Source organism: Stenella coeruleoalba (genome assembly GCF_951394435.1).
Source record: "Stenella coeruleoalba genome assembly, chromosome: 4".
NCBI lineage: Eukaryota > Metazoa > Chordata > Mammalia > Artiodactyla > Delphinidae > Stenella > Stenella coeruleoalba.
The window spans coordinates 132,842,428-132,866,779 of record NC_137149.1 but is presented as its reverse complement, the minus strand read 5'-3'; the positions used below and the strand labels follow the sequence as shown (position 1 = coordinate 132,866,779).

Genomic DNA, 24,352 nt, shown 5'->3' with positions numbered 1-24,352 from the left:
AGAATATTAGTATTAAACTGATAGAGATGTTCAGTGAGGTGATGGTATTAAAACCAGAATATATTTATTGAACATTTACAATGTGCCAAGCACTATTCTAAGTGTTTTACATAGATCATGTAATTTAATCCTCTCAAAAATCCTAAAATAACTACTGTTTTTAGCCCCATGTTACGGATGAAGAAGTTAAAGCAAAAAGAAGTTGCACACCTAAAATTCCTAGTGCAATAATAGACACTTAATAAGTATTACCTCTCTCTCAGTTTGCTTCATTCACTAGGCTTTTTGTTAGGATCAAAATGGTATAGTGCAAGAATATCTTTCTTAAAAAGTATAACATATTAAATACATGTATGGTGTGAATGTGGAATAAAATATATATCAATACATACCTAATATGTTCATTAGTATGGCAACTAGTTTCAGAAATTTTGCCATCCCAAGACTCAGCCAACAAAAGATTCTTGATGAGCAGAATATGTAACTAGCACTTTCCTGCAGGAGTTTTGCTCTGCTCACAACTAATCATTGTGGTTGAACTTGAACTATACCATGGTGCTTTTTATTTTTTAAAAAATGAGCAAAAACGTCTCTCTTGGATATAAATGAAAGTTTAAAGAATGTCCCACCTTTCCATTAAATAATACTGCCCTAGTTAAGTTATGTATTTGAGAAATGTATATATTTGCAAAGCTAATTAGAGAAAGAATTGATTTGGGGGACCATAGCTTTTATATATGACCCATACAGAAAAGTTTGAACCTAATTTATAATATTATTTATATGATTTTATTTATAAATCTCCAAATTATATTTGGCTTAGGCTAATACAGTAAAATTAATTTGTATATTCTGATTATACATTGAGGAGAAAGAAGGGAGTTAAGGGAGAGATTTCAAATAAAAGGGGGAAGGGTCTTTGGTGAAAGTCATTCATTTTTCTTTTGTTTAAATAAAAAATTTTTCACTTCTTTAGGAAATGTAAACCAATGGGGTCTATGAATGGTAGCGATTCAAAATAATTTCTTAAGCACCCTAAACATTGATATCCATGACCATGCCTTTTTTGTAGACCCCAGCTGGTGGATGCTGTCACCTCTGCTCAGACCCCAGACTCGTTAGATGCCATTTTGGACTTTTTGGATTTCAAAAGTGACAGTAGCATTATCCTCCAGGAAAGGTTTCTCTATGCCTGTGGATTTGCCTCCCATCCTGATGAAGAACTCCTGAGAGCCCTCGTTGTAAGTCAAATGGAAACTGCAAAAATAAAGGCTCTGGGCTGCTCTTAGGAATCTAGGCAGTAATTAAATTTGCTAGCATCAGAATACAGGCTGAAATACAGCCTTCTGATTAGTCATATTCAAATTCCTTTGGACTATTTTCTTTCTGTTAATCATTAACTGTACAGTAGATTATTTCACATAGTGTCTTCTTTGTAATTCCTCTAAATAACTTAAACTATACTTTATGGAAATTTAAAGATTGTGTTCACCTATCATATAATGTAACATAGGACAAAATTTCAGAGGGGAGAGGTTTTGATTATGCTTCAAAATTTGATTTTAAAAGATTTATTTTGACTTCAAAAATCTTCATGGTATTTGATGTACAGTACATTGTATAATGTATAATCTTATACATGTTATATATATATATAAGATATAATTCTTCTGATATTAAAAATTATATTGGAAGCAAAAGCTAGAGTTCTCTTGGATCCAAGGTTTAAAAACAAAAAGTGCACTTATTCACTTATGATTTAGGGGAATAGTTCATAATCTTTTTAGAAAATGGGTTTGTTTGAAAAATCTGATACCCATACATAAAATTACCCACACATAAAATTTTACAGATCAATTTTTGGATTCACTGACCCAATGAGCCCAGTCCATAAACCTCTCAGGACTTCACAGACCCATGTTAAAAATACCTGAAAGAACTCTAAGACTTTTCAACCCAAAGCTAGACAGTGAATTTGTAAGTGTCCCCAAAGCAAAATTCAGAGTTTGCAACCTAGGAACATAAAAACAATTTCCTCAGACTTCGGCTACTTTGTTTCTTTACTTAAAATATCCCTTGGAAATGTTTAAATGTTTCGGTAACCTATTTTATCCTTGTTTGGCTAATAGAGTAAGTTCAAAGGTTCCTTTGCGAGCAATGACATCAGAGAATCCGTTATGATCATCATTGGGGCCCTTGTCAGGAAGCTGTGTCAGAATGAAGGCTGCAAACTCAAAGTAAGTGCAAATCCAATCTCATTTATCGTATCTATAGTTCCGGACCAATCTATTTAACATTTACCGTGCTGCCCACCATCGGGGCAGAAATCAAATTTGTATGGTTTTTATGACATCAAAGGACTATGACTTCTTATATTTTTCAATTTCCATAATTATTTGAGTTGGCTGGTTTACTTCAGCAATCATATATCAAATATCTTGGCTAAACACAAAACTCACATATAAAAACATCCATTCAGTAGTATTTAATGAGTGTTTACTCTGTGCTAGGCATTATGCTAATACCTTAATATAAAGATACATAAAACATTCTACCATCCTCAAAGAACTCCTAGTCTGTTTATCAAATGCAAACAGATAAATAATAATATTGAAATATAAAAAGAGTGCTCTGGGGCTTCCCTGGTGGTGCAGTGGTTAAGAATCTGCCTGCCAATGCAGGGGACATGGGTTCGAGCCCTGGTCGGGGAAGATCCCACATGCCCCAGAGCAACTAGGCCCATGCGCCACAACTACTGAGCCTGCGCTCTAGAGCCTGCAAGCCACAACTACTGAGCCCGTGTGCCACAACTACTGAGGCCCACGTGCCTAGAGCCTGTGCTCCGCAACAAGAGAAGCCACTGCAATGAGAAGCACCGCAATGAAGAGTAACCCCCACTAGCCGCAGCTAGAGAAAGCCTACACGCAGCAACAAACACCCAACACAGACAAAAATAAATTAAAAACAAAAAAAAAAGAGTGCTCTGCAAATACTACAGAAGATGCACCAAACTATTCTGCTTGGGAGTGCTGGGGAAGCTGTCACCAAAATGATAATATCAAATAGCTTAGCCTAGAAGAGGTTTTTAGGTGAAGAGATAGTCTTGTGGAATAAAGGACGTTCTAGGAGAGATACAGTAATGTATAAAAAAGCCCAAACTCAAAATGAGCCTTGTATGCTTGAGAACAGTGAGAAATTCTGTGGGGCTAGAGCAAAAAATATGTATGTTTGTGGGGCAGATAGGTGGGAGTGCTGATGAAGGAAAGAAGGGAAGAGAGAAGAGAGGTAGGCTGGATCTCTATTAATGGCAAGCTAAGGAGTCTCGACTTCATTCTGTAGAGAAAAAGGAGAATAATGTGGTTTTTAGGTGGTGAATGACACACGCCGATTTTTTTAACCTAGGAAGAAGCAAAATGGTATATAGACTGGGTGTCAGCTGCATTAGGGCCAGTACGATCTGATCAGAAATGTTTGCAACAACCTGGGCACGAATTAATAAAGGTCTGAATTAACGTAGGTGCTGTACGGTAAGAGAAGGAGACAGATTCAAGAGCCCTTTTGGAGATAGAATCGATAGTATTTAGTGACTGATGGGATGTGGGGAATGAGAAAGAGGTGAGAATCCAGGTGACTGTTAAGCTTCCAGGTTAGGATACTAGATGTATGGTGATGTGAACCACTTAAGCAAAATTTATATAGAACCTGGTTTGGGGGTGGGAGGAGGGTAGAGCTATTAATTTGGCTATGTTTTGGCTATGTTTGAATCCTTTGGGACACCAGGTTGAGTTGCCCAATAGGCAGATGGCCACATCCATCTGTAGCTCAGAAAAGGAGTTAGGACCAGGAATAGAGAGTGACTGAAACCTTAGGAGACAATGGGATTACCCAAGGGAGGCATATAGGGTGAGAAGGAAACAAAACAAAGGATTACATTTAAAGTTCTTCTGATAATGGGACAGCCTAGTTATCACATCTTTAAAGTTACCTTATGAGTCTAGCTGTAAACTATCCATCACTGTCATTCAGTTTTGTTAATGTTTTTGAGCAACTTTTAAAAAAATGCATCTTTGAAGATAATGAGACTTGGCTACCAAATGGACCATAGCAAATGTTCAGATTTTCTTTTCAACTTTCTGCTGTGGAATACTCATCTATCTTTTGCCCATATCAAAGACATCTGGATAGAAAGAAAACGATGTATTCTAAATACACATTTAAGGCATCTGCTGGGCACACAATCCACAATACCTTACTGTGCAAAAGGTACCTGCGAAGCTATCGAGTGCTATAGCTGTTCAGCATTTACTGGCATGAAAGCTACTGCCCTATGACAGTCTAAATGGCAGCTACACAGGTCACAATGAGTACTAAACCTCTATTTCTTTTTTCTATTTGTTTTTCCTTACATTTTGATCTCCCTGTATCCTAATTTCTTTTTTCACCAAATTTATATTTGAAAAAATTCAAACCTATGGAGAAGTTGTAAGAATAGCACAATTCCATTAATATTTGTATACCTGCTTCATCTGGATTTGCCAATTGTTAACGTATTATCATATTTGCATTACCTCATTCTGTTTTATTTCATTTTATATTATTTTGGTTGAACCCTTTGAGAGTAAGTTGCATGCATCTGACATTTTACTCCTAAAGACTTTTACTTCTTATTATTCGAGTGCCATTGCATCTAGGCTCTTATAATGGACAAAATACATATATTTACATTTATTAAATTGCTAGTTCATACTGCTACCTCCAGTTCTACAGGGTTCTTCCTCTCCTTCCGTCATTCTGTAATTATACCTTCCTTCTCCCACAGTGAGAACCCTGGTTCTCAAGAACATTAATATCCTGATTCATTTGCTCAATCCTAAAACATGTACAAAATAATTTTGGAATTGTTACACCAATGTCATTACAAAAACCAAACTGACTTAAATAAAGTTCAAGACTTCATCACAGTCTTTTTGACCTTAGAATATATTTCACTAAAGGTATACAGTCAGAGGACTATGTTCAAACATTGTTTGGATTAATTCTTTTTTATTCTCTTCTGTTTAGTTATGTTATTACTCATTTGCTTCTGTTTGAAATCAATTTTAGCCACCTTTCATCCTTGTTGACTTCATTTTATTTCTTGAACATATGGAATAGTAACATGATTCAAAAGTCAGGACTTTATTTGAAAAGTATTCTCAAAGAGGTCTCATTCCCTTTCCTACTCTTCCACCCATTCTCACCTACCTTTTCTATGTAAGCAGTATCATTAGTTTTAGGTTCTCCTTTCTGTTTCTTTTTGCAACAGTAAGCAGATGTACATACACATTTTATTTCTTTTTTCTTGCACAAAATATAGCCTTATATACACTCTCTTGCATCTTCTTTTTTCCACTTAACAACATACCTTGGAAATCACCCCATACTGGTTCACAGAGATCTTCCTCCTTCCTTTTACAACTGCCTAGTACTCTATTGTGTGTTAAACTGAGGCACAACAGTTTATTCTCCCATGTATGGTCATTAGGTGGTTTCCACTATTTTTACTATTACAAATAATGCTTAAATGAATAATCTTAGGCACACTTTCTCTTAATTTTGGAGATATAGCTTCAGGGCCAGGGTATTGGATCAAAATGCAGATTTGTTAGATTTTGCCAAATTATCTTCCATGGGAATTGTAGCATTTTATGCTTCCACCTGAATGCCTATTTCCCTGTACGCTCAATAACAATGTATGTTGTCAAACTTTTGTATTTTTAAAGATCAATCTGGTAGTTGAGAAATGGTCTTTCTTTAATTCCATTTGAAGTTTAGCATCTTCATTCTCTTTTGGGGCCTTTTATATCTTCCCTACCCCCCATCTCTCCCATGGTGTGTGTGTGTGTATGTGTGTGTGCACGTGTGTGTGTACCTGCAGCCTGGTTTCAGCGTTTATAAATCCTATAGATGAATTAGATCTTAGGAACCTTTCCTTTACAGATGATACTGAAGCCCCTAAAACATACGTAGCAGCAAAGGTAAAATAAGAACCTAGATGTCCCTATTTCTAATTTGTTTTTCCATTAAACTGTTAACTTGCTAGTTCATAGTTTCTAGGCCAGAAAACTAAAAGGCCTTTTCTGATTAAAGAATATGTTTGAAAAGTACCTAGCAAAGTACATGCTACATAAAAGGCATTCAAGGGATGTTTTTTGAACAGTATGTCAGCATTAATCAAATTTGGAATCAAGTGGAAACAAGCACTTTTTAAACATTTAGAACAAGACCTTACAGTTGAGTGCTAAGTGCTTTCACCGAAGTTGTTACTAAGGAAAAGGTGTGTGCCACCATTTAGGCACCATCTAACCATTATTTTAGAATTTCAGTGAATGGGCAGTTTTAGGAATAATCGATCACAAGGGAATTTTAAAAATGACTTTATGCATTCAGAATGTGTTTAAAAGTAAATATGCCCATTATTAATTATACTCATTGCTTCTTAATATGTTAATGTATGTATTTTAAAAAAAAAACAACACCACCTTTATCAAGCTTTACTTGTTCATTTTCATTGTGTGCCTCAGTCAGGCAACCAGTGTAAAACTTTCTAAAACCTTAGGCTGTTATCCTGGACACAAGAGTGAAGCTGATGTTACCCAAGCTTTGTTTAATATATGGTTATGCATATGTCTGATGTAGAATGTGATTCTTTAGGGAGTGGTAGAAGCCAAGAAGTTAATCTTGGGAGGACTTGAAAAAGCAGAAAAAAAGGAGGACAAAATGATGTACCTGCTGGCTCTGAAGAATGCCCGGCTTCCGGAAGGCATCCCACTCCTTCTGAAGTACGCGGAGACAGGAGAGGGGTCTATCAGCCACCTCGCCACCACCACTCTCCAGAGATATGATGCCCCTTTCATAACTGATGAGGTAAATTCTCCAAGAATGTTTGCAACATTCACAAAAGGAAAAAAGCATGCCTAATCACAAGTCAGATGCAAACTTCTCTGAAATCACCCTATTTTTTTTTCCAAACTAACAATCTCTCTTTCTAACTCTTAAATTGGATTTAAGGCTCTTCTGAAGCAGCCTCACATTTTGAATAGATAATGTCCTATATCCTGAAGCATAAATATTGAAGCACATTCTCTTGTTTTATCACCAAAGGTAATAGATAATGCTAAGATATAGGAAGTCAAGAATGTGAAAGGAAGATAAAGCAAGGGGAGCTGAATCTAAAGCTAAAAGATGAGAAACGGTCAGGCAGAAGAAAGGATATGTGTGTTGGATAGAATACGAGAAAGAAGTGGGAGTCTTTCAAGCAGGGGAAGCATATGGGTGAAGACCCACAAATGGGAAAGAGGGTGGAATATTCCAGGAAAAGAAATAAGTCCAGAATGACTGATACATGAAAAGTTAGGGAAAACATCTCTGCAATATGGTTATGCAGCCTGTACTTGAATGTTTCTGGTGACTAGAAGTTCAATATTTCACAAGACTTCTTCATTATTGGACAACTCACACTGTCCGATTTTTTTGCTCATATCAAGGTGATATCTTCCTTCCCGTGACTAACACTTATTTGTCTTAGTTTGGCTTCCCCTCCGGCAGGAGAATTCTACAAGTATTCGAATAGAGGCAAAGTCCTCTCTCCTTTTGGGTACCAATGCCAGTTCCTTCAGCAATTCCCTGTTAAATATGATTTCAAAATATCTTCCCCAGGATGAATTCTTATTGTCAAGTGGTCTTCTTAAAATTAATATCAAAATTCAATAAAGTACTCCAAATGATAATAAAAAAAAAGAAACATTCTTTTCTGAAATATCTTTACTTCCACAAGTTTTAAGATGCTCTTAAATTTTTTGACACTGGAATAACCTGGCTTAAGTACTACCATGTTGTTTCCTACAGCTGCATTTTCAGGAAGCCATCCCAGCTACACTTTTTTTTAGGGCAGAGAATGTTTATAAAGTGTAAGATAAACTGCCTGCTGAGAATGATGTTCCCAGTTTGCAACTATGTTTTGTATCACAGTTGATAAGCTGCAAAGTGTGGTAATTAGGGTCATGAGTTTTTGACATAGACAGACCAACATATGGATTCTGGCTCTGTCCCTTCCTAGTTGTTTTTGCTTAGGTGATTCTTGATTCCTATATACTTGACAACAAAGCTCAACATTTGCGGGAGATAGAAAAAGACAGAGGAAAGTAGAACTGAAAGAAATATTTATAAATGCCTAGTACAGAACCCCAAGCACTGCATATTGTTAGGCAATGCTAGTGACCAATGAAATTATTTGTTGCCGCAGAATGTAATTATTTTGGCAAATTTTCTTTTGTGTTAATGTTTTGTTGAAAGAAGAAAATCCTCTAATATGACTTATGGACTTTAGGTGATAATGATGTATCAATGTAGATTCATCAAATGTAACAAATGTACCACTGAGATGCAGGATGTTATACAGGAGGAGGTTGTATGTTGGGGGGAGAGGGGAGGCATGTGGAGCACGAGGTATATAGGAATTCTATACTTTAAGCTTAATTTTGCTGTGAACCTAAAATTGCTCTAAAAAATAAAAAGTCTATTAATTAAAAAGAAGAAGGGAAAATTCTGAGGTACCTCATTGTAAGGAAATGTAAGTTCATATAGCCATTTCTCTCCAGAGCCCCTTTGCCATGTGGCAGTAGTGTCTTTGAAAATTCTGTGGTTGTTAGGGAATACCATGATATGCTGCAATAACAAACAAGACTCAAAAATCTCAGCTTCTCATCCACTCTATGGCTAAAGTAGGTAAAAGAAAATGTGGCCCTGAGCTCACTACCGTAGTAGAAGAGAGAGAGGAATAAGATACACCAGCTCTTAACTGCGTTGGCCCAGAAGTTACCCACAGTGATTCCGTTCATGGTCCATTAGCCAGAACTATGACCCCAACATAAGTGCAAAAGAATATGGGAAATATTGGAACACATGTCTATTTTATGAGCGTTAACTCTTCCTGCCCGATATCAATTTAAAAAATCTAGATGTGCACTAACTAAGCTTGAACATCTTATGAACAGGTGAAGAAGACTATGAACAGGATATACCACCAGAATCATAAAGTTCATGAAAAGACTGTGCGCACTACTGCAGCTGCCATCATTTTAAATAACAATCCATCCTACATGGAAGTAAAAAACATCCTCCTCTCTATTGGGGAGCTTCCCAAAGAAATGAATAAATACATGCTCTCCATTGTCCAAGACATCCTACGTTTTGAAACGCCTGCAAGGTATGAAGCAGTGCCCCATCTCTGCTTATCGAAGCTTATTTGTATATTGATGTGGTACATGTGTGGCTAATAATAATGGTGTGGTCTTTATGCTGGGTTATGTTGCATAAAACCAGAGAGTTTGCCAAAACTATTTGGAGGGCCAGATTAAACAACTTCACTTTGGCACTGTGATTTGGAACTCTGGGTATGATTTTTTTACTCTAGGTCTCCCGTTTGGTCTGGTAACATCATATTGCCAAATGTTAGCAATGTTTTAAAATCCAACTGTATTTTCAGTAGGACTATTTTTATAACTAGCATCATAAAATGAGGTAGGTTCCCACCAAATGGTCTTTCATCTTAACTTTCCAAATGTTAGGAATCTTTGAAGCCTCATTTATCACAGGTTAAATGAATTTACCATTTGAGTTTAAAACCTTAGACAAGACCCATGTTTTAGGACTATTCAAAGTACGAAGTATGTAATCAGCAGACTTCATTGCTCTCAGTTACTCACTGGAATCATCTTCCTTCCAGTTCCCAAGTCTCTTCTCCCAAATTCACTGCTGTCCCTTTTCCTCACTGAAATCAGAGGGCCAGGGAAGGAAGCTCCATTTCCCCTGAGTTACATGCCAAGCACTGCCTTCAGGAAGGATCATGTTTGCGTGTTCCCAGTTGAAAAGGGAAACAGACATGGGGGGAGGGTGGGAAATAGGAGAAAGGAAATGGAAAAAAAGGCAGTAAAGATCGAAGGAAAGAAACAAGGAGTAAGACTGAAGGGAAAAGAAACAGGAGGAGTAAGTACAGACAAAGGAGCAGGGCAAGTAAGGAAGCAGGGGGAAGCAGATCAGAGATGCAGAAAAGAAACAAATTCTCTCTGCAGCCATGTGTACCTGGTCAAATGCATTTGATTTCTCCTTCTATTGCTTTGCTTTTGTGAGACTCTGTGGGGGAGATCCTGGGTGTATTTGCTGCCATTGTCTTGTGAACCTAGTGATTCAGGGGACAGTAAAGAGGAAGCAGCGGAGTAGAGAGCAGCCTGGGAAACATGAGGAAGCCATTGCGAACACGGCAGGTCAGATTCTCAAAACTGAAAGCATCAGAGTTGGAAGGGACTTCAGAGGCCCCCTCGCTTGCTATCTCTCTCCAGTGAGGGGGTCTAGTCTCCTGGCAGGTGGTGTCCAGACTTTGCTTGCACCTCTCCAGTGGTGGGAGGGTCACCACCTCTGAGGGAACTTGTGTCATCATTTAGAGACTCTCTCCATTACTGCTTTGCATAATTGAAATCTTCTGTTGGCCCAGATTTTATTCCTGAAGCAAAGTGGAAGAGATCTAATCATTCAACCACATGCAGCCCCTTTGAATATTTGAGGACTACTCTTCATCTTTCCTTTTTCAGGCTAAAATCTTATAATCTAGTGATACTGGGGGAAAAACCTATAAGATAACCATTCTTCCTCTCAGTGATGTTCTACCTCAGAACTAGGTCCAGATTTCTTTGGTTGGTTATTTTGATTTCGTTTTTGCTGAGTTGTTATAATTTTATTATTACTGATATGATTAGTGTTAAGTAGTCAGGAATGGAAATATCTCAACACTAATTAGTTAAGTAGATAAAATAGAGGTATGGGGTCAGGTTTAAGACTTACTTTAGAGGAGACTATTGGCTTTTACTGAGATGTTTCTTTAAGTGAAAACTAACAAATATAGAAGAAATTCCTGGGAATTTGCTGTTATATATCATTAGCCAGTGATAACATTAGAGGGTGTAGGAAAACATTTAAAGAAATATTGGGCAACCTCTCCAGTTTGGTACAACTTTCCTTAAAAGTATCTACTATTTAACAATAGAACCACGATGATTCAAAGAACATGTGTTTTCCACTCCTGAGGTGTGTCCATCAGTCAGCTTAAGCCATCTCATAGCTGGCTGAACTCGCCTCGCTGTCATTTTGATACCAAACTGAATTTCAAATATCCGAGGAATGGAGGGGAAAGCCCTCATCCTGATGCTGGTACTCCAGCTGGCGCCTCCCCAGTTTTGGAGTGGCATGAGGAAAATTTGGCCCCCTCTTTTTTTCCACTGAGGATTTGGGTTCTTTCCAAATCTGACCTGGGAAACAGCCATTACCATGAATGTGCAGCTTTTTCCTTTTACGTGTTACAGCAAAATGGTCCGTCGAGTTCTGAAGGAAATGTTTGCTCATAATTATGACCGTTTCTCCAAGAGTGGATCCTCTTCTGCCTATACTGGCTACATAGAACGTACGTAACCCAAAAAGGGGTTCTCCCTCCCTGCTCCGTCCCCTGCTCGGTATTGCTGGAACTGTTGTTAAATTACAGGTTTGTTTTTTTTTTTTTGTCCTTAGGTAGTCCCCATTCGGCATCTACTTACAGTCTTGACATTCTTTACTCTGGTTCTGGCATTCTAAGGAGAAGTAACCTGAACATCTTTCAGTACGTTAGGAAAAATCCTCTTCATAGTATTCAGGTATCTCATGTTTCATTAATTTTGCTTATTAAAGTATGTAAGAGGTTAGTGTGCAGTAAAATAAAATATATACTAATGATAACACTATAGAACGCATAAATTAATGGTGGATCTATCATCATCTGCAAGAGGCTGTATGGTTTACAGTCCCAGAGAGAGTTTCAAACATGAACTTGAAAACTTATATGTTTTGAGTCACTGGACTTGCCAAACATCCATAGTTTTTTCAAAGGTACACATAGTCACAAAATTGAAGTCATGCCAGTATTTCTCATGTATGTTTTAAAAACTGTTTTTATCCATAGATATATTCCCTGGAGCTCCAGATATTTAGTTATAGAATATATTTCCTTCTCTTTGTGTTTCTATGAAGAGACTGATTCCCCATAATAAAAGCTTTCATGATAGAATATGGTTCTCCAAAGAGTCAATCTATATTTTTTCAATATTGCTAAGAGAGAAAAGAATAAAGTGTAGGCATTTGACAACTGGCTGACTTCCATCCCTTTAGTTTTACCCCAAATGTGGTGACAATCTCTAAAGGCTTCCTAATTGTGAAATATACTTTCTTTATAGTTTTTATGCATATCAAACTATAGCCTTCTCAATAAGCTCATTTAAGCTTTAAAAACGATGCAATGTATATAAACTTGAGATCTTATCAATATTGTATTACTACACCTTTGGTAGGAATCTAGTTAGGATACTATGCTTTCTGTCCTGAGGAATCACCATCTGTTTTCTGATATGCATTCTGAAATGCCAAATGCCCAGTGGCTAAGGTGCTGGGTGTGGAGGACAGAGAATCTGTAGGATTCCTGTGTGTGGCAGAGATCAGGATGTGAGGCTCCTCATAGCATTCATCATCTTTTCTTTTACTGGAGAAAGTTTTATGTGGAAAGGTGTGAGTCATGGCTTAGAGAGTTCCACATCCTCTCATAGGGCAGACTGTCCCAACACTTCTCTGCCTCTTTTTAGGGGCTCTACAAGATAGCCGATCCACCATGTACGACAGTTCTGCAGAGACTGAGTCTCTAGGATGACGCCATTAAATGGAAAGCTCATGGTCATTGCAGTCAGACAGAAGGGGTTTGAGAATTACCTCTGCCATTTGAGCTTTTTTTTTGGCCTCATCTGCAAAATGGATACAAATCATATGAACCCCAAAGGGTGGCTGTGAGGAGTAAATGAAGAAAACGAACTCATATTCAGGCCTGGAGTTGTTTTTGTTTTGTTTTTGCCTAGCAACTGCAAATGTTTGAGTTTTTGACCCCTGGGAAAGTTCTAGTTGTCAGCTCATCATCACGTACAGAACAGGCATGGAGCTAGTGTCATGAATGCTATATCCATTTTCTCTAGGTGGTCATTGAAGCCCAAGGACTGGAGACCTTAATTGCAGCCACTCCCGATGAAGGAGAGGAGAACCTTGACTCCTATGCTGGCTTGTCAGCCCTCCTCTTTGATGTTCAGCTCAGACCTGTCACTTTTTTCAACGGATACAGTGATTTGATGGCCAAAATGCTGTCAGCAACTAGCGACCCTATGAGTGTGGTGAAAGGACTTATTCTGCTAATAGATCATTCCCAGGTAATTCATTCTGCAACTGTTTACTGAATGTACCAGGCATGCTTTAAATGTACTCCATGCTTGGAGGATACAAGACAAAGTTCCACCTACCTTGGAACTCACATTCAAAGCATTTGAACCTCTTGGTATTATTGCCCTTTCTCTTTTTCTCTTTTGCTACAGGTAAATGTGTTTTCTTTTGTCTGTATTATCTGATTAAGTCATCTTTTCACTGTTGAGGCAAAAGAAGAAGTACTCAACATGAGTATAATATAATGTCATTTATATCTCCATAGAACTAAAAGGTGGGGGTGGGGGGTAACCGATGTGAACAGAGACAAGAAATTATGGAGAAAATAACCTAGGATTCAACAGAGAAGAGATGGCCTTATCTCTTCACTTGGCTTTCCTAGGCACAAGGGCTTAGATGATATTTTTTTCTGAAGGCAAGAGCTAAACTACATGGCTTCATAGTTACTGATGACATTTGTCACGACAACAATGGTAAGATCCAAATAGTGCATCATCCCTGCCAAATTCGTAGAGACACAAGCAACCACTGACACCAACCACACGTTTAATGGAGACCCTGCCCCAAATTCTCATGTTCACAGAGCTTACAAAGGTTCACTCATTGTTAAAGGGTAGGATTACTTTCATTCACTTGACCTGCATTCTTCAGAATAGTTTTCAGTTTGCTTCACCCCTAAATCTTACATTACTGTACTAAGGTACGACAATACTATATTCTGTGTGGTAAGATTTAGGTGACCAGGTGACTGTGAGATGGGAGTGGGCTGCCTCATGGAATTTTTTGAGAAACAGAAAAGGGTTAATCTGAATAACCTTTGAGTTTGAGTGTTTGATGCTTAAAATTTTTTTCTTTAATGGCTTGACATTTCCTGCCTTACTAAGCATAGCAATATAAAAATGGAATATTTGCTAAAAAAGGATCTTATGGGAACTCCTTAAAGTGATCACTTGCACTCTGATTTATAATTATTAAATTAAAATTTATAGACTATAGGACTTGCTTGGGAAGTTTGCTTTTGTGGTTTAATAAATTCATAAGTAATAGCCTAGTTTTGACTTTGCCTTCACTACTTACTTTCTGTGTGTTCTTGGGCGGTTACTTAATAGCTTTAAACCAGGATTTGCTACTCATAAAGTGAGGCATCTGGAACAGATGATTCACAGTTTTTATCAGCTTTGTTCTTTGCCGGATAATTTGAGGATCTTGATTTGTTGGATTCTGGTTATGAAATCATAGATTTTAAGATCTGGGAGTGACCTTAAATATCAGATTTACTAAAACTCCACCAGAACATCATTGGTTGAAACTAGATGCTAATTCCCTATCTTTATTATTCCTCATAACAGTTCAGGATAGCTGTATATAACAAAAGAAGCCAGTTTGGGGTAGCTTAACCAAATCGTTTGATTTTTATCATGTTACAAGTATTTGGAAGTAGGTAATCCAGGATTGATATGGAAACCCTAAGATATTGTTAGGATCCAGACTCGTTTTCCTCAGGTTGGCCATCTTTACTTGTGGTTTTCAACCTCATGCTTGTCACCTCATGACTATCACATGGCTGCTGCACCTCCAGCACTAACTCTCATTCCAGGAAGGAAGAGAGAAGGGTAAGGTGCAGCAGAGTCTGAGACTCTTTTTCAAGAACTGTCCTGCAAGTACTATTTCTACAAAAGATAAGCATCTACAAAAAGAAGTCCTTTTTTATTGACCCAAACTATGCCATATGGATATCTCTAGCTGCAAGAGAAGCTAGTAAATATAGTTTTTCAATGGTTGTATTGACACTCTGAACAAAACTGTGTTTCTGTTAATATGAATGAAAAGAAGGACAACCAGCAATGCGTTTCATGCCCCTTAATCCTCAAAGTCACAGAAGAAAAATTGTTCTCAAATTATATTATAATTTTATACTGCATTTTTCCATTGAAGTATTACCTCTGGAGAGATGTATTCTTAATGCAAGAATCTCTGAAGAAGACATAAGAGTGCTGAGAAAGTAGTCCACATTTTAAGATGCAGGAATAATAACAGTTCAGTACCACCTGTACGTACTCACCTACCCAACAGCAATGCCTAATAGTCTGAATGGGGGTATAAATCTTGATGCAAAGATAAGTAATAACCTAGGTCAGGGTTGGCAAACTTTTATGTAAAGGGCAGAAAGTAAATAGTTCAGGCTCTGTGAGACATATGGTCTCTGTTGAACTACTCAACTCTGCCATTGTAGAGTGAAAATAGCCATAAGTGATATATTAACATATGAGCGTGGCAGTGTTCCAATAAAATTTTATTTACAAAAATAGCCAGTGGGCGAGATTTGCCTGCGGGCCATAGTTTGCCAACCCCTGATCTAGATTTATCTTGCATGATTTTTGTCTTCATTAAGCTAGGGCACTGCAGGCATATTCTAAGAGAAAGGTCTTCCCTTAGTTATTGAACATAGCCCAATGCCAGTGTCATTTAGATTGGAGTATTTGGCAGATCTGAGTTTATTATACAAATATACTGTTTGAGTCTCCCCGGCTCTGCAGAGCACTCCAGTAATGCCATCCTAGCTTCAGGGGCACATACCACTCTAGGTCAAGTGCTGACATTGAAGGAAATGTTGGCAGCGGATGACCGGTCACAAACGCCAGGGCAGATGGAATTACTCTGTGCTTACTCTCTCGCTCTCTTTTTGCAGCTAACTGGATTACTCTTCAGAGAAGGATGTCTGATAAAGTCAGATTAACAGGGGGATCCTCTTTAGCCAGCAAAGAACATATTTTCCTGAATGGGAGCAATGGGATGAGTTGTCAAAATATCAGCGTCTGAGCTGTAAGAAACACCTTTAGGCCCAGAAGTAAAAGATCAAAGGGGTCACATTAGCTACAAATACAAAGCTCCAGTATCTTATTCTTCTGGTTCATAAACAAGGATTTAAATAAATATGTCCTCTTGGTGACACAAGGACATAAGCCTATGCTTTATCTTGTTTGCAATATTTCTCAGAACAGGCTTCCTTGCACACTAGGAGACAAATGACAGTTATGATTTCCTGCTAGCTATGCATGTATGGTAGTAGAAAAGTCTCCCCACGAGAGACAGTCTGGGTATTCATTCTAGCTCCACATGCAGCCTCCAAGCCTAATTTTTCTTTTCAGTCTTCAGATATAATGCCCACCATGGAAGATTTGTATGAGAATTAAATGAGATAAAAAATGTAGAGCTTTGGGGGCACAGTAGGTGCTCAAAAGCTGTTAGTTCTACTTATTTGACACCCCTCAAAAATTAGAACCACTGCACTATGTGGTTTAGTCCCTTTCATGAAGGAAAGAGTGGTTTGTCCTTCTACAGGGGTCAGTGGTCTGTCCTTCTATTGCGGGGGGGGGGGGGGGGCAAACAAATTCCTCTGTGACTATGCATAAGAATTCTTCCACGATCCCTTTGCAGGAGAGAAGTGGAATATTCCCGGAAAGCCAAGGCACTCCTCAAAACCCACACTGCAGTGGAAATGCTCTCTCCCCACAAAAGGCACCTTGTTTAATAGCTGTGAAATGTTCTTTTCCATGGCAGTTGGTGTGTTTTGACATCCACGTAATGTATGGCCAGTGGGAAGGCTAAAGTCCACATCACAGACCTCTGCCGAGTTAGGTGGACTAAGAAGATTATAGTTTTCAAATGGGGAAGAGAGAATATGATCCAAATAAGGAAGTACTTTTGAGGCAGGGCATACAATAGGGCCAATTTGGAAACAATGACAGTAACAGTGCAAGTGCAGAACTCACATCTTGGTTCTGCAGTTCATGGGCATAGGTTACAATTGGGACATGATTATCGTGGTTTTCTCAGGATAGTTTGTCTTCCTTCATATCAGTTATGATGCCTGAGGTAACCCCTGCATCCCACCACCACCACATTTTGTTCTGGACCTAATGTAGCAGTAAGTATCCTTAGGGCTGTCTCCTAATACGGCCCGAGCTCTGTGTTGAGAACCTCATGCTTTCGTCCAAGTGTCTTTCAGACTAAAGGTAGTTTCATGCCACAATCAGACTTTTCTAGTAAACCAAGTTCTACGATTGAGATTTCTCGCCACATTTTTTTGAAAGTTGGAGAAAATTCAGGGAGATCAATGATCAACACAGTACTTTCTAGGAAGTGAAATTGCGGCATTAATAGTTGGTGAAAGCATGGCTTATTTGGTCTGAATAGGGCAGTTACGTAAAGAAGTGAGTCACGCTGCCAGTTGCTGTGGACCTAAGATCTTTGGAGGAATATCAAAATTAAAGGTACTGAGCCTTTTTCCCAGAACCGTTATCATTTCAAACACTGTCCCAAGGCAATCTGATTCCAATCCAGCTGGAGAATTTTTCAGCCAACATCACCCCGTCTAATGTACATAGAATTGCAAGACTTAAAGGATAAATGCTGGCAAACAGCATAAAACAATGGTTTCCAGACAACTACAAAATTACTGAGGACGGACTATGTTCGTAAATGAGTACTGTCCCTCTGGAATATGCCGTGGAGTTCATGTTGGTCCTTTTTGTTATTTTGGTGTCATTCCAAATGTCAAACAATAGTGTATTATGGCTTAGTTAAGTCGCCTTGCCTTACTTTCCTAGCTTTCCTTTCCTAGGCAATTCCTGGAACTTGTATACTGCACCGGCAGTTTTGATCCTGCCTTTCATTTACCAGCAGGATGCAGTTTACTATATTTGACACAGAAGTGGTAAAGGACTTCAAGAGATCATCTATCCCAAAGCCTCACCCTCCACTCCAAAGCCACACTGGATTTCTGACGGATATGCTTTCATTTTGCCTAGTCTTGTGGTTCTCAAATTTAGGTGCAACAGAAGCACATGAGGGCTTATTAAAACACAGAGTTCTGGGCACCACCCTCAGAGTTTCTAATTCAATAGGTATGGGGCTTCCGTTCCTAACAAGTTCCCTGGATGCTCATGTTATTTGTCAGGGAACCACACTTTGAGAACCATTGCCCCTCCCAAAGTGAGGCAAAGATTGAAAGAAAGCACCCTTGTCAATTGACACTTCACTTCTTTAGTATTGTAATTGACTAGATAATTTAGCAAATCAATAATCTACTTCCGTGATCAAGGTTAGGATGTGTTTCCAAGCCTAGAGAAAGACTTCAATGTTAACACAACTCAAATGGTATTACCTACAGCCGGAGGTTGAATGTGCCTTTGGAAAGGGGGCTGGCTACATTGTGCCCCTCCCCCTTCCCTCCTCCTTCTTCTAATTCTTCTTCTTCTCACTGTTATTCTATATTTTTGTTTCTAGGAGCTTCAGCTGCAATCTGGACTGAAGGCAAATATGGATGTGCAGGGTGGTCTGGCTATTGATATTTCAGGTTCAATGGAATTTAGCCTGTGGTATCGTGAGTCTAAGACCCGAGTGAAAAATCGGTAAGCATATGTAAAGAACCACAGAGATAAAGCTTTTTAAAAATTTTATTGAAATATAGTTGATTTGCAATGTTGAGTTAATTTCTGCTGTGCAGCAAAGTGATTCAGTTATACATATATATAGTTCTTTTCCGTATTCTTTTCCATTATGGTTTATCACAAGATATTGAATATACTGTGCTATGCAGTAGGACCTTGTTGTTTATCCATTCTCTATATAATCGTTTGCATCTGCTAATCCCAGACTCCCAGTCCACCCCTCCCCCACCCCCTCTCCCTCTTGGCAACCACAAGTCTGTTCTCTATATGCAGAGAGATGTTTTCGGAATTGTTTAACTTTCCGACTTCTTGAAATCTGTGCTTTCTGTTTGTAATCATTAAATCGTAGAGTAGGGAGTAACCATGGGAAGTCATTCTTTCCATAGCGTCTTATGAGCAGCTAGGTACCTAATATGACTCAGCCAAGGATCTCTTCACTTTTAAAGACATCCACGGGCAGCTTGCACAGTGGATGAGACGTTCATCTTCTCTTGGTAGTTGACAATGCTGTCAGAAGACTTTACTTTTAAGCAATTCTTTTTAGCTTATACCTCTCATTGGGATTTAAAATCTTTCCTCTTTTGCTGTCTTCAGTGGAGAAAAATAAAAAGATGATCACTTTTGTGAGAATCTAAGTCTTAAACATTGAGTCCTTAAGTGTTTCTATTAGTGTTCATTTTTCTAAACAGAATTTTCTCCGCTCTTTTAGTTTTTCTAATTGACCCATCAGATCAAATGAAAGTGTTTTATTTTGAACTTAAAACAATGTCTTTGAACCAATGTGATTGAACTTAAAACAATGTCTTTGAACCAATGTGATAATCAAAAGAATTATTCTTCTGTTTGTTGTAATACTGAAGAAAAGAACACGAAAATGCAATTGATTTTTACTTTTTGGATATTTAAAAATACAGTGGGGCAGAGGTGAGATAGGAGTGCTAAAATTAGATTTTTAGTTTATTTTGAACAATGGATGAAGGAATTGAGAAAAATCAAAAGGTGGCACATTTAACATGAAAGGTGACCCTCTGTTACTAAAAGGAACCAAAGAATGAGAAATGGGAGAGGCTTTCAGAGTGATAAGCAATATAATTTAGGGCTTCCCACTGCATCAGTCATCTTGGTCATCTTTTTGATGTATTTTCTAGACAGAAGTTTACCCAAATTAAACTGAACTGAATTATTTTCAGAAGAAAATCAACAACAGCTACAACAAAAATTTCTGGCTTTTTAAAAGAGACACGGTATCCCTAAGTGTCTGCCAGTGTCCACATTATAGCCAATTCATCTTCAATTTTCCATTTGTTCATTTAAAAAATATCTCTTAAGCCTTTGTTGAGTGTAAGATATTAGAAGGTATTCAGGGATTTAATGAATTCAGGGAAAAGGATTCAGGGATTTAAATGATACCACCTCTGACCTACTTTTGCACTGGCAATAGCAGCAGGTGTGCTGTGAGAAGCGCAGCAAAAATTAGTAGCCTATTAAAAGAGCACGAACGTACAGCTCTGATTTCATCTAAAGTCTACAATTAAATTAGAGTAGTCCTAGAGGTAAGCCTTCTACTAGGATTGTTTATCCTCTTCATTTTCATCCAAGCCTCTATCCTAGTCAATCCAATCTGTCTAGGTGATCACTGGAGAACCTATGATATCTGTCCTTTCTGGGGCACCCAATATACATGCTGTAGGAATGGTTCTTTGTGATACTGTATTTTTCAAATATCTTGGCAACCATAGACTTCTGTCATCAGAGACCCTTTGGAGAAAGTAATGAAATGGAATTAAGGTAGCTACATAGAAGCCAACAGAGAGATAGTTACCAAGAAAATTGTTGTAAACATCAACTGTCTTCTGGGTGAGCTTATACTTTGTTTTAAGATAACACAGGTATTTCTGACTTCCTGATAGGACCAGGTCCCAGGCATGTTTTCATCATGGCTCTTGGTATGCCCATACCAAACATTAATGCCTGATAGACATTTCATTCCCACATCTAGAATTGAAGGCTGGGGGAGGACTCAGGAGTAGGGCAAAACTTCACTGCCCAATTGCTGGGACAAACCAGTTCCTGGTTACCGACAGACTTCTAAGCACATTTAGGTCACCTATTAGTCCCTTAAGTGTTTCTTTCCAGTTATCAGCATGAGAAATTCAGACCCTGTGGTCTGTTAGTTCAGCACAGTTAAATGTGATTAACAGCTTATTTTGTTCAATTCTTAGGGTAACTGTGGTAATAACTGGTGACATCACAGTGGACTCCTCTTTTGTGAAAACTGGCCTGGAAGTTGGTGTGGAAACAGAAGCAAGCTTGGAGTTTATCTCCACGGTGCAGTTTTCTCAGTACCCCTTCTTAGTGTGCCTGCAGATGGACAAGGATGGAATTCCGTACAGGTAAGAAGCAGTGCTTATGGAATGTTCCAGGGCCAGCCCCAGTTCACCAGGAACTTGCACCCAGTTTTGAGCATTCCGTTACAGAAATTAAAGGAAAATGGTAAAAACCCAGTGAAACATGACTTTTCTTTAAATGAGTAAAAGAATAATTGATAAGACTAAAAAAAAAAGTTAGTTTCTAGGATACCAAGAAACTGTAATGACTAGTTCATTTGATTCTGGAGATAATATCATATTCTAGCCCAGAAATAATTTATCAAGGCAACAAAGGGATTTGATTTACCGTAAGAATTGCCACACAGTTTCAGCAAAAGCACGAGATGCATATTTACTATCAGCTATCTTCACAGTTGTCTCTTGGACAGAAAGTTCAAGACAGAACATCTGACGATCATTTACCCTGGTTTAAGAGCCCAAATGCATCACAATTTTTAGGTAATCCATACAACAGCAACTTGACCTGGTTTAAGTTTTGGCTCAAGCTTAAGATTTTGGGATTTTGAATTTAAAAAAAAAAAAAAAAGCCTTTTAGTAGAGTACTTAGTGTCCCAGAAACTAAATATATAACGGTCCATGTAGTTTTCCCAACACCTTATCCACTCTAGAGCTTTTCATTTACACTGTGCCCTTTGAATTTTGTAACAATTATTCTAATAATACTATAGTGAGGAAGTAGGATGCTTCGGGTCTAGGGAGCACTGACTTTTCTGTAGTGGGTGTAGAGGTCGCCTTGACATGCACGCTTAACCATGAAGGGAATCTGTATACTTAAAACAGAGAACCATGTTTTACATTATCTCCTTTGATAAGTAGGGCAGAGTTAAGCACCTTCTTTCTTTATTTTTTTAATTTCATGATCCATGTAAGGAATGCTAGATGATGTAAGTACAAATATGAACAGGTTATGTTTTTACAGAAGAAAAGATTGTAGATTATAGTACATTAAGCTGTTGCTAATTTATTAACCTATGTCTAGAATAAACCTCCATTAATACATTTTAGAAAATCAACCTTCCAATGGTCAAAATGCAGTGACCAGCAGCCCAGGCACAAGGCTAACTGGTTAGGTTCCACATTTCACTTGGGCCAGGGCTCTGGGGATGTTTCCCTGTCAGCATTCTCAGCTTAACTCCAGTTGGATTTGCTCCTTTCTCAAAAGGGGAATGCTCCAGAGGTGGGGCTCCTGGAATGAGGGTGGGGGACATAGCAAGTCCTGCAAAGCTTAGCAGCCTCTGCAGAAAGCTGCGAGACATTTGGTCCTTCATTCCAGAAGAATGAGTAACAGCACTCCCGTATCCCAGGAGTGTGAAGAGAAACGCGAAGAAAACAATCACCCCATTCGTGGGAACGAAAGCTAGTCGTCTTTGGTACTCACATCCTTTCTCAAATCGCTTTGAAACAGAAGCTTCAAGTGTTCACTCAATAACTTGGCTCTGACGGGGGTGGGGTGACTTTAATATGTGTGTAATTTTGTTATTATTGTTATTATGCAGGCAATTTGAGACAAAGTATGAAAGGCTGTCCACAGGCAGAGGTTATGTCTCTCGGAAGAGAAAAGAAAGCCTAGTAGCGGGATCTGAATTCCCGCTGCACCAAGAGAACTCTGAGATGTGCAAGGTGGTGTTTCCTCCTCAACCAGAGAGTAGTTCCAGCAGTTGGTTTTGAAACTGATGGGGCTGTTTCACTGGAATCCATCTCCCCGGAAGGGATACGATGTGACGTGCCTAAGTACTTGCTCTCTGAGAGCACAGTGTTTACATATTTACCTGTATTTAAGAGCTTTTGTAAAAAGCAGTGAAAAACCTCACATAATTAAGCTTGGGCCTGAATCATTCAGTACTACCTACAGTGTCATTTTGAGCCAACCTATGTGACACTTTTAGTAGCATTCTTAGTTTTATTGTATCTCTCTCAAATCACATTTAGTACTATGAAAATAGTTCTTCCCTAAGAAGAAACTATTGTTTGTAAAAAATAAGACACACAGACACACATTCAGGAGAGCACAATTTTGTTTCAACAATTTTCAATCAATGTATATGAAGCCCTTGGTAGAACCTTACACAGCTTGTTTCTATGAAACATGCCCAATCAGGAAAAAACAGACCTTTTTTTCTTGGAGAGGGGAGCATGGAGGAAAGGGATAAGACTTTTAATGGCCTTTGGCAGCCATCTTCAGGAATTAATATTTATCTCTTCTGTTAGTTTTATTGAGTATTGAGGTAGGAGGCACACAGAATGAACACATACCATCTCTCCTTTCTGCTGGCCATGTAGTCAGATCGCTAGAAGAAAGCTAGTGAGTCCTCTGCCTTCTGCCTTACAAAAATGCCGGACTCAGCATATCAGAATTAGAAATATTAATTTCAGGAACTCCATTAGATTTTTTCTTGTGCTGTATCTCTTTGAGACTATAATGTGGTTCACTGTCCTTTATAAGGGACATCCTCAAATATTCATCATTTTATTTTTCACTCAACTGTTTTGTGGTGGAAGTCCCAGTCTGTTGGACTGCAGTCTACAAAAGCCAGAATGGCCGAGAGAATTTAATAATGCTTTGAGAACCTGATGGATTTGGACTTCTAAAAAATGAAATCAAGAAAAGAGTGTCTCTATTTGTACAAATTAAAAGAGCCACGTTAACCATTTTCAAATATTTACTGACAAAACAGATACATGTTTTGATAGCGACAGGCCCAAAACAGATAACAGGTGCTCACTTGTCCATTAAACACACACACACACACATGCACACATACTCACACACACATGCACACACACACGGGAAGTTTAGCTAGCCCGCCACTAGTTGTAAATTTAAAATGATGTGTGATGAAATAAATATGTGGAATTCCTATTGAATTGCTTTTGTCTTCCGTATTTCTCTGTTCCTGCCACTTTCTGAGCCCAGACACATATACAGCTAAGCTTCTGAAGCTCTATAGAACAGGCCAGATGCTCTAATAGGTGGTCAGAGCCCTTTGGAAAATACGCTATTGAAAATAGCAGCAGAAGCAGTCAGAAGCTCTTAAGGACCGGCAAGCTTAAAAACAAGTTCTAAGCCCAGTTTTTATAAAGCTCTGGACCTGCACACGTATTGTTATGTTATTGAGAAGAGAAAAAGGAATAAAAACAGGAGGGTTTCGGGGGTACTCTTGGTGGTGGTGGCATTGGCCTTGGAGGAAGCGC

General features: G+C 38.4%; 1 protein-coding gene across 1 annotated transcript in view; it reads left to right on the top strand.

Moving 5' to 3' along the window:
- MTTP (microsomal triglyceride transfer protein) overlaps positions 1–23,934 on the top strand; it is a 53,657-nt gene extending 29,723 nt beyond the window's left edge. The window contains exons 10-19 of the mRNA XM_079919609.1: positions 1,073–1,241; positions 2,130–2,237; positions 6,694–6,906; positions 9,036–9,247; positions 11,397–11,494; positions 11,599–11,720; positions 13,080–13,307; positions 18,607–18,731; positions 20,993–21,163; positions 22,657–23,934. Coding sequence (XP_079775735.1) covers positions 1,073–1,241; positions 2,130–2,237; positions 6,694–6,906; positions 9,036–9,247; positions 11,397–11,494; positions 11,599–11,720; positions 13,080–13,307; positions 18,607–18,731; positions 20,993–21,163; positions 22,657–22,828 — 1,618 coding nt within the window. The 3' untranslated portion in view covers positions 22,829–23,934. The remainder of the gene's footprint in view (positions 1–1,072; positions 1,242–2,129; positions 2,238–6,693; positions 6,907–9,035; positions 9,248–11,396; positions 11,495–11,598; positions 11,721–13,079; positions 13,308–18,606; positions 18,732–20,992; positions 21,164–22,656) is intronic.
- Positions 23,935–24,352: the final 418 nt, after the last annotated feature.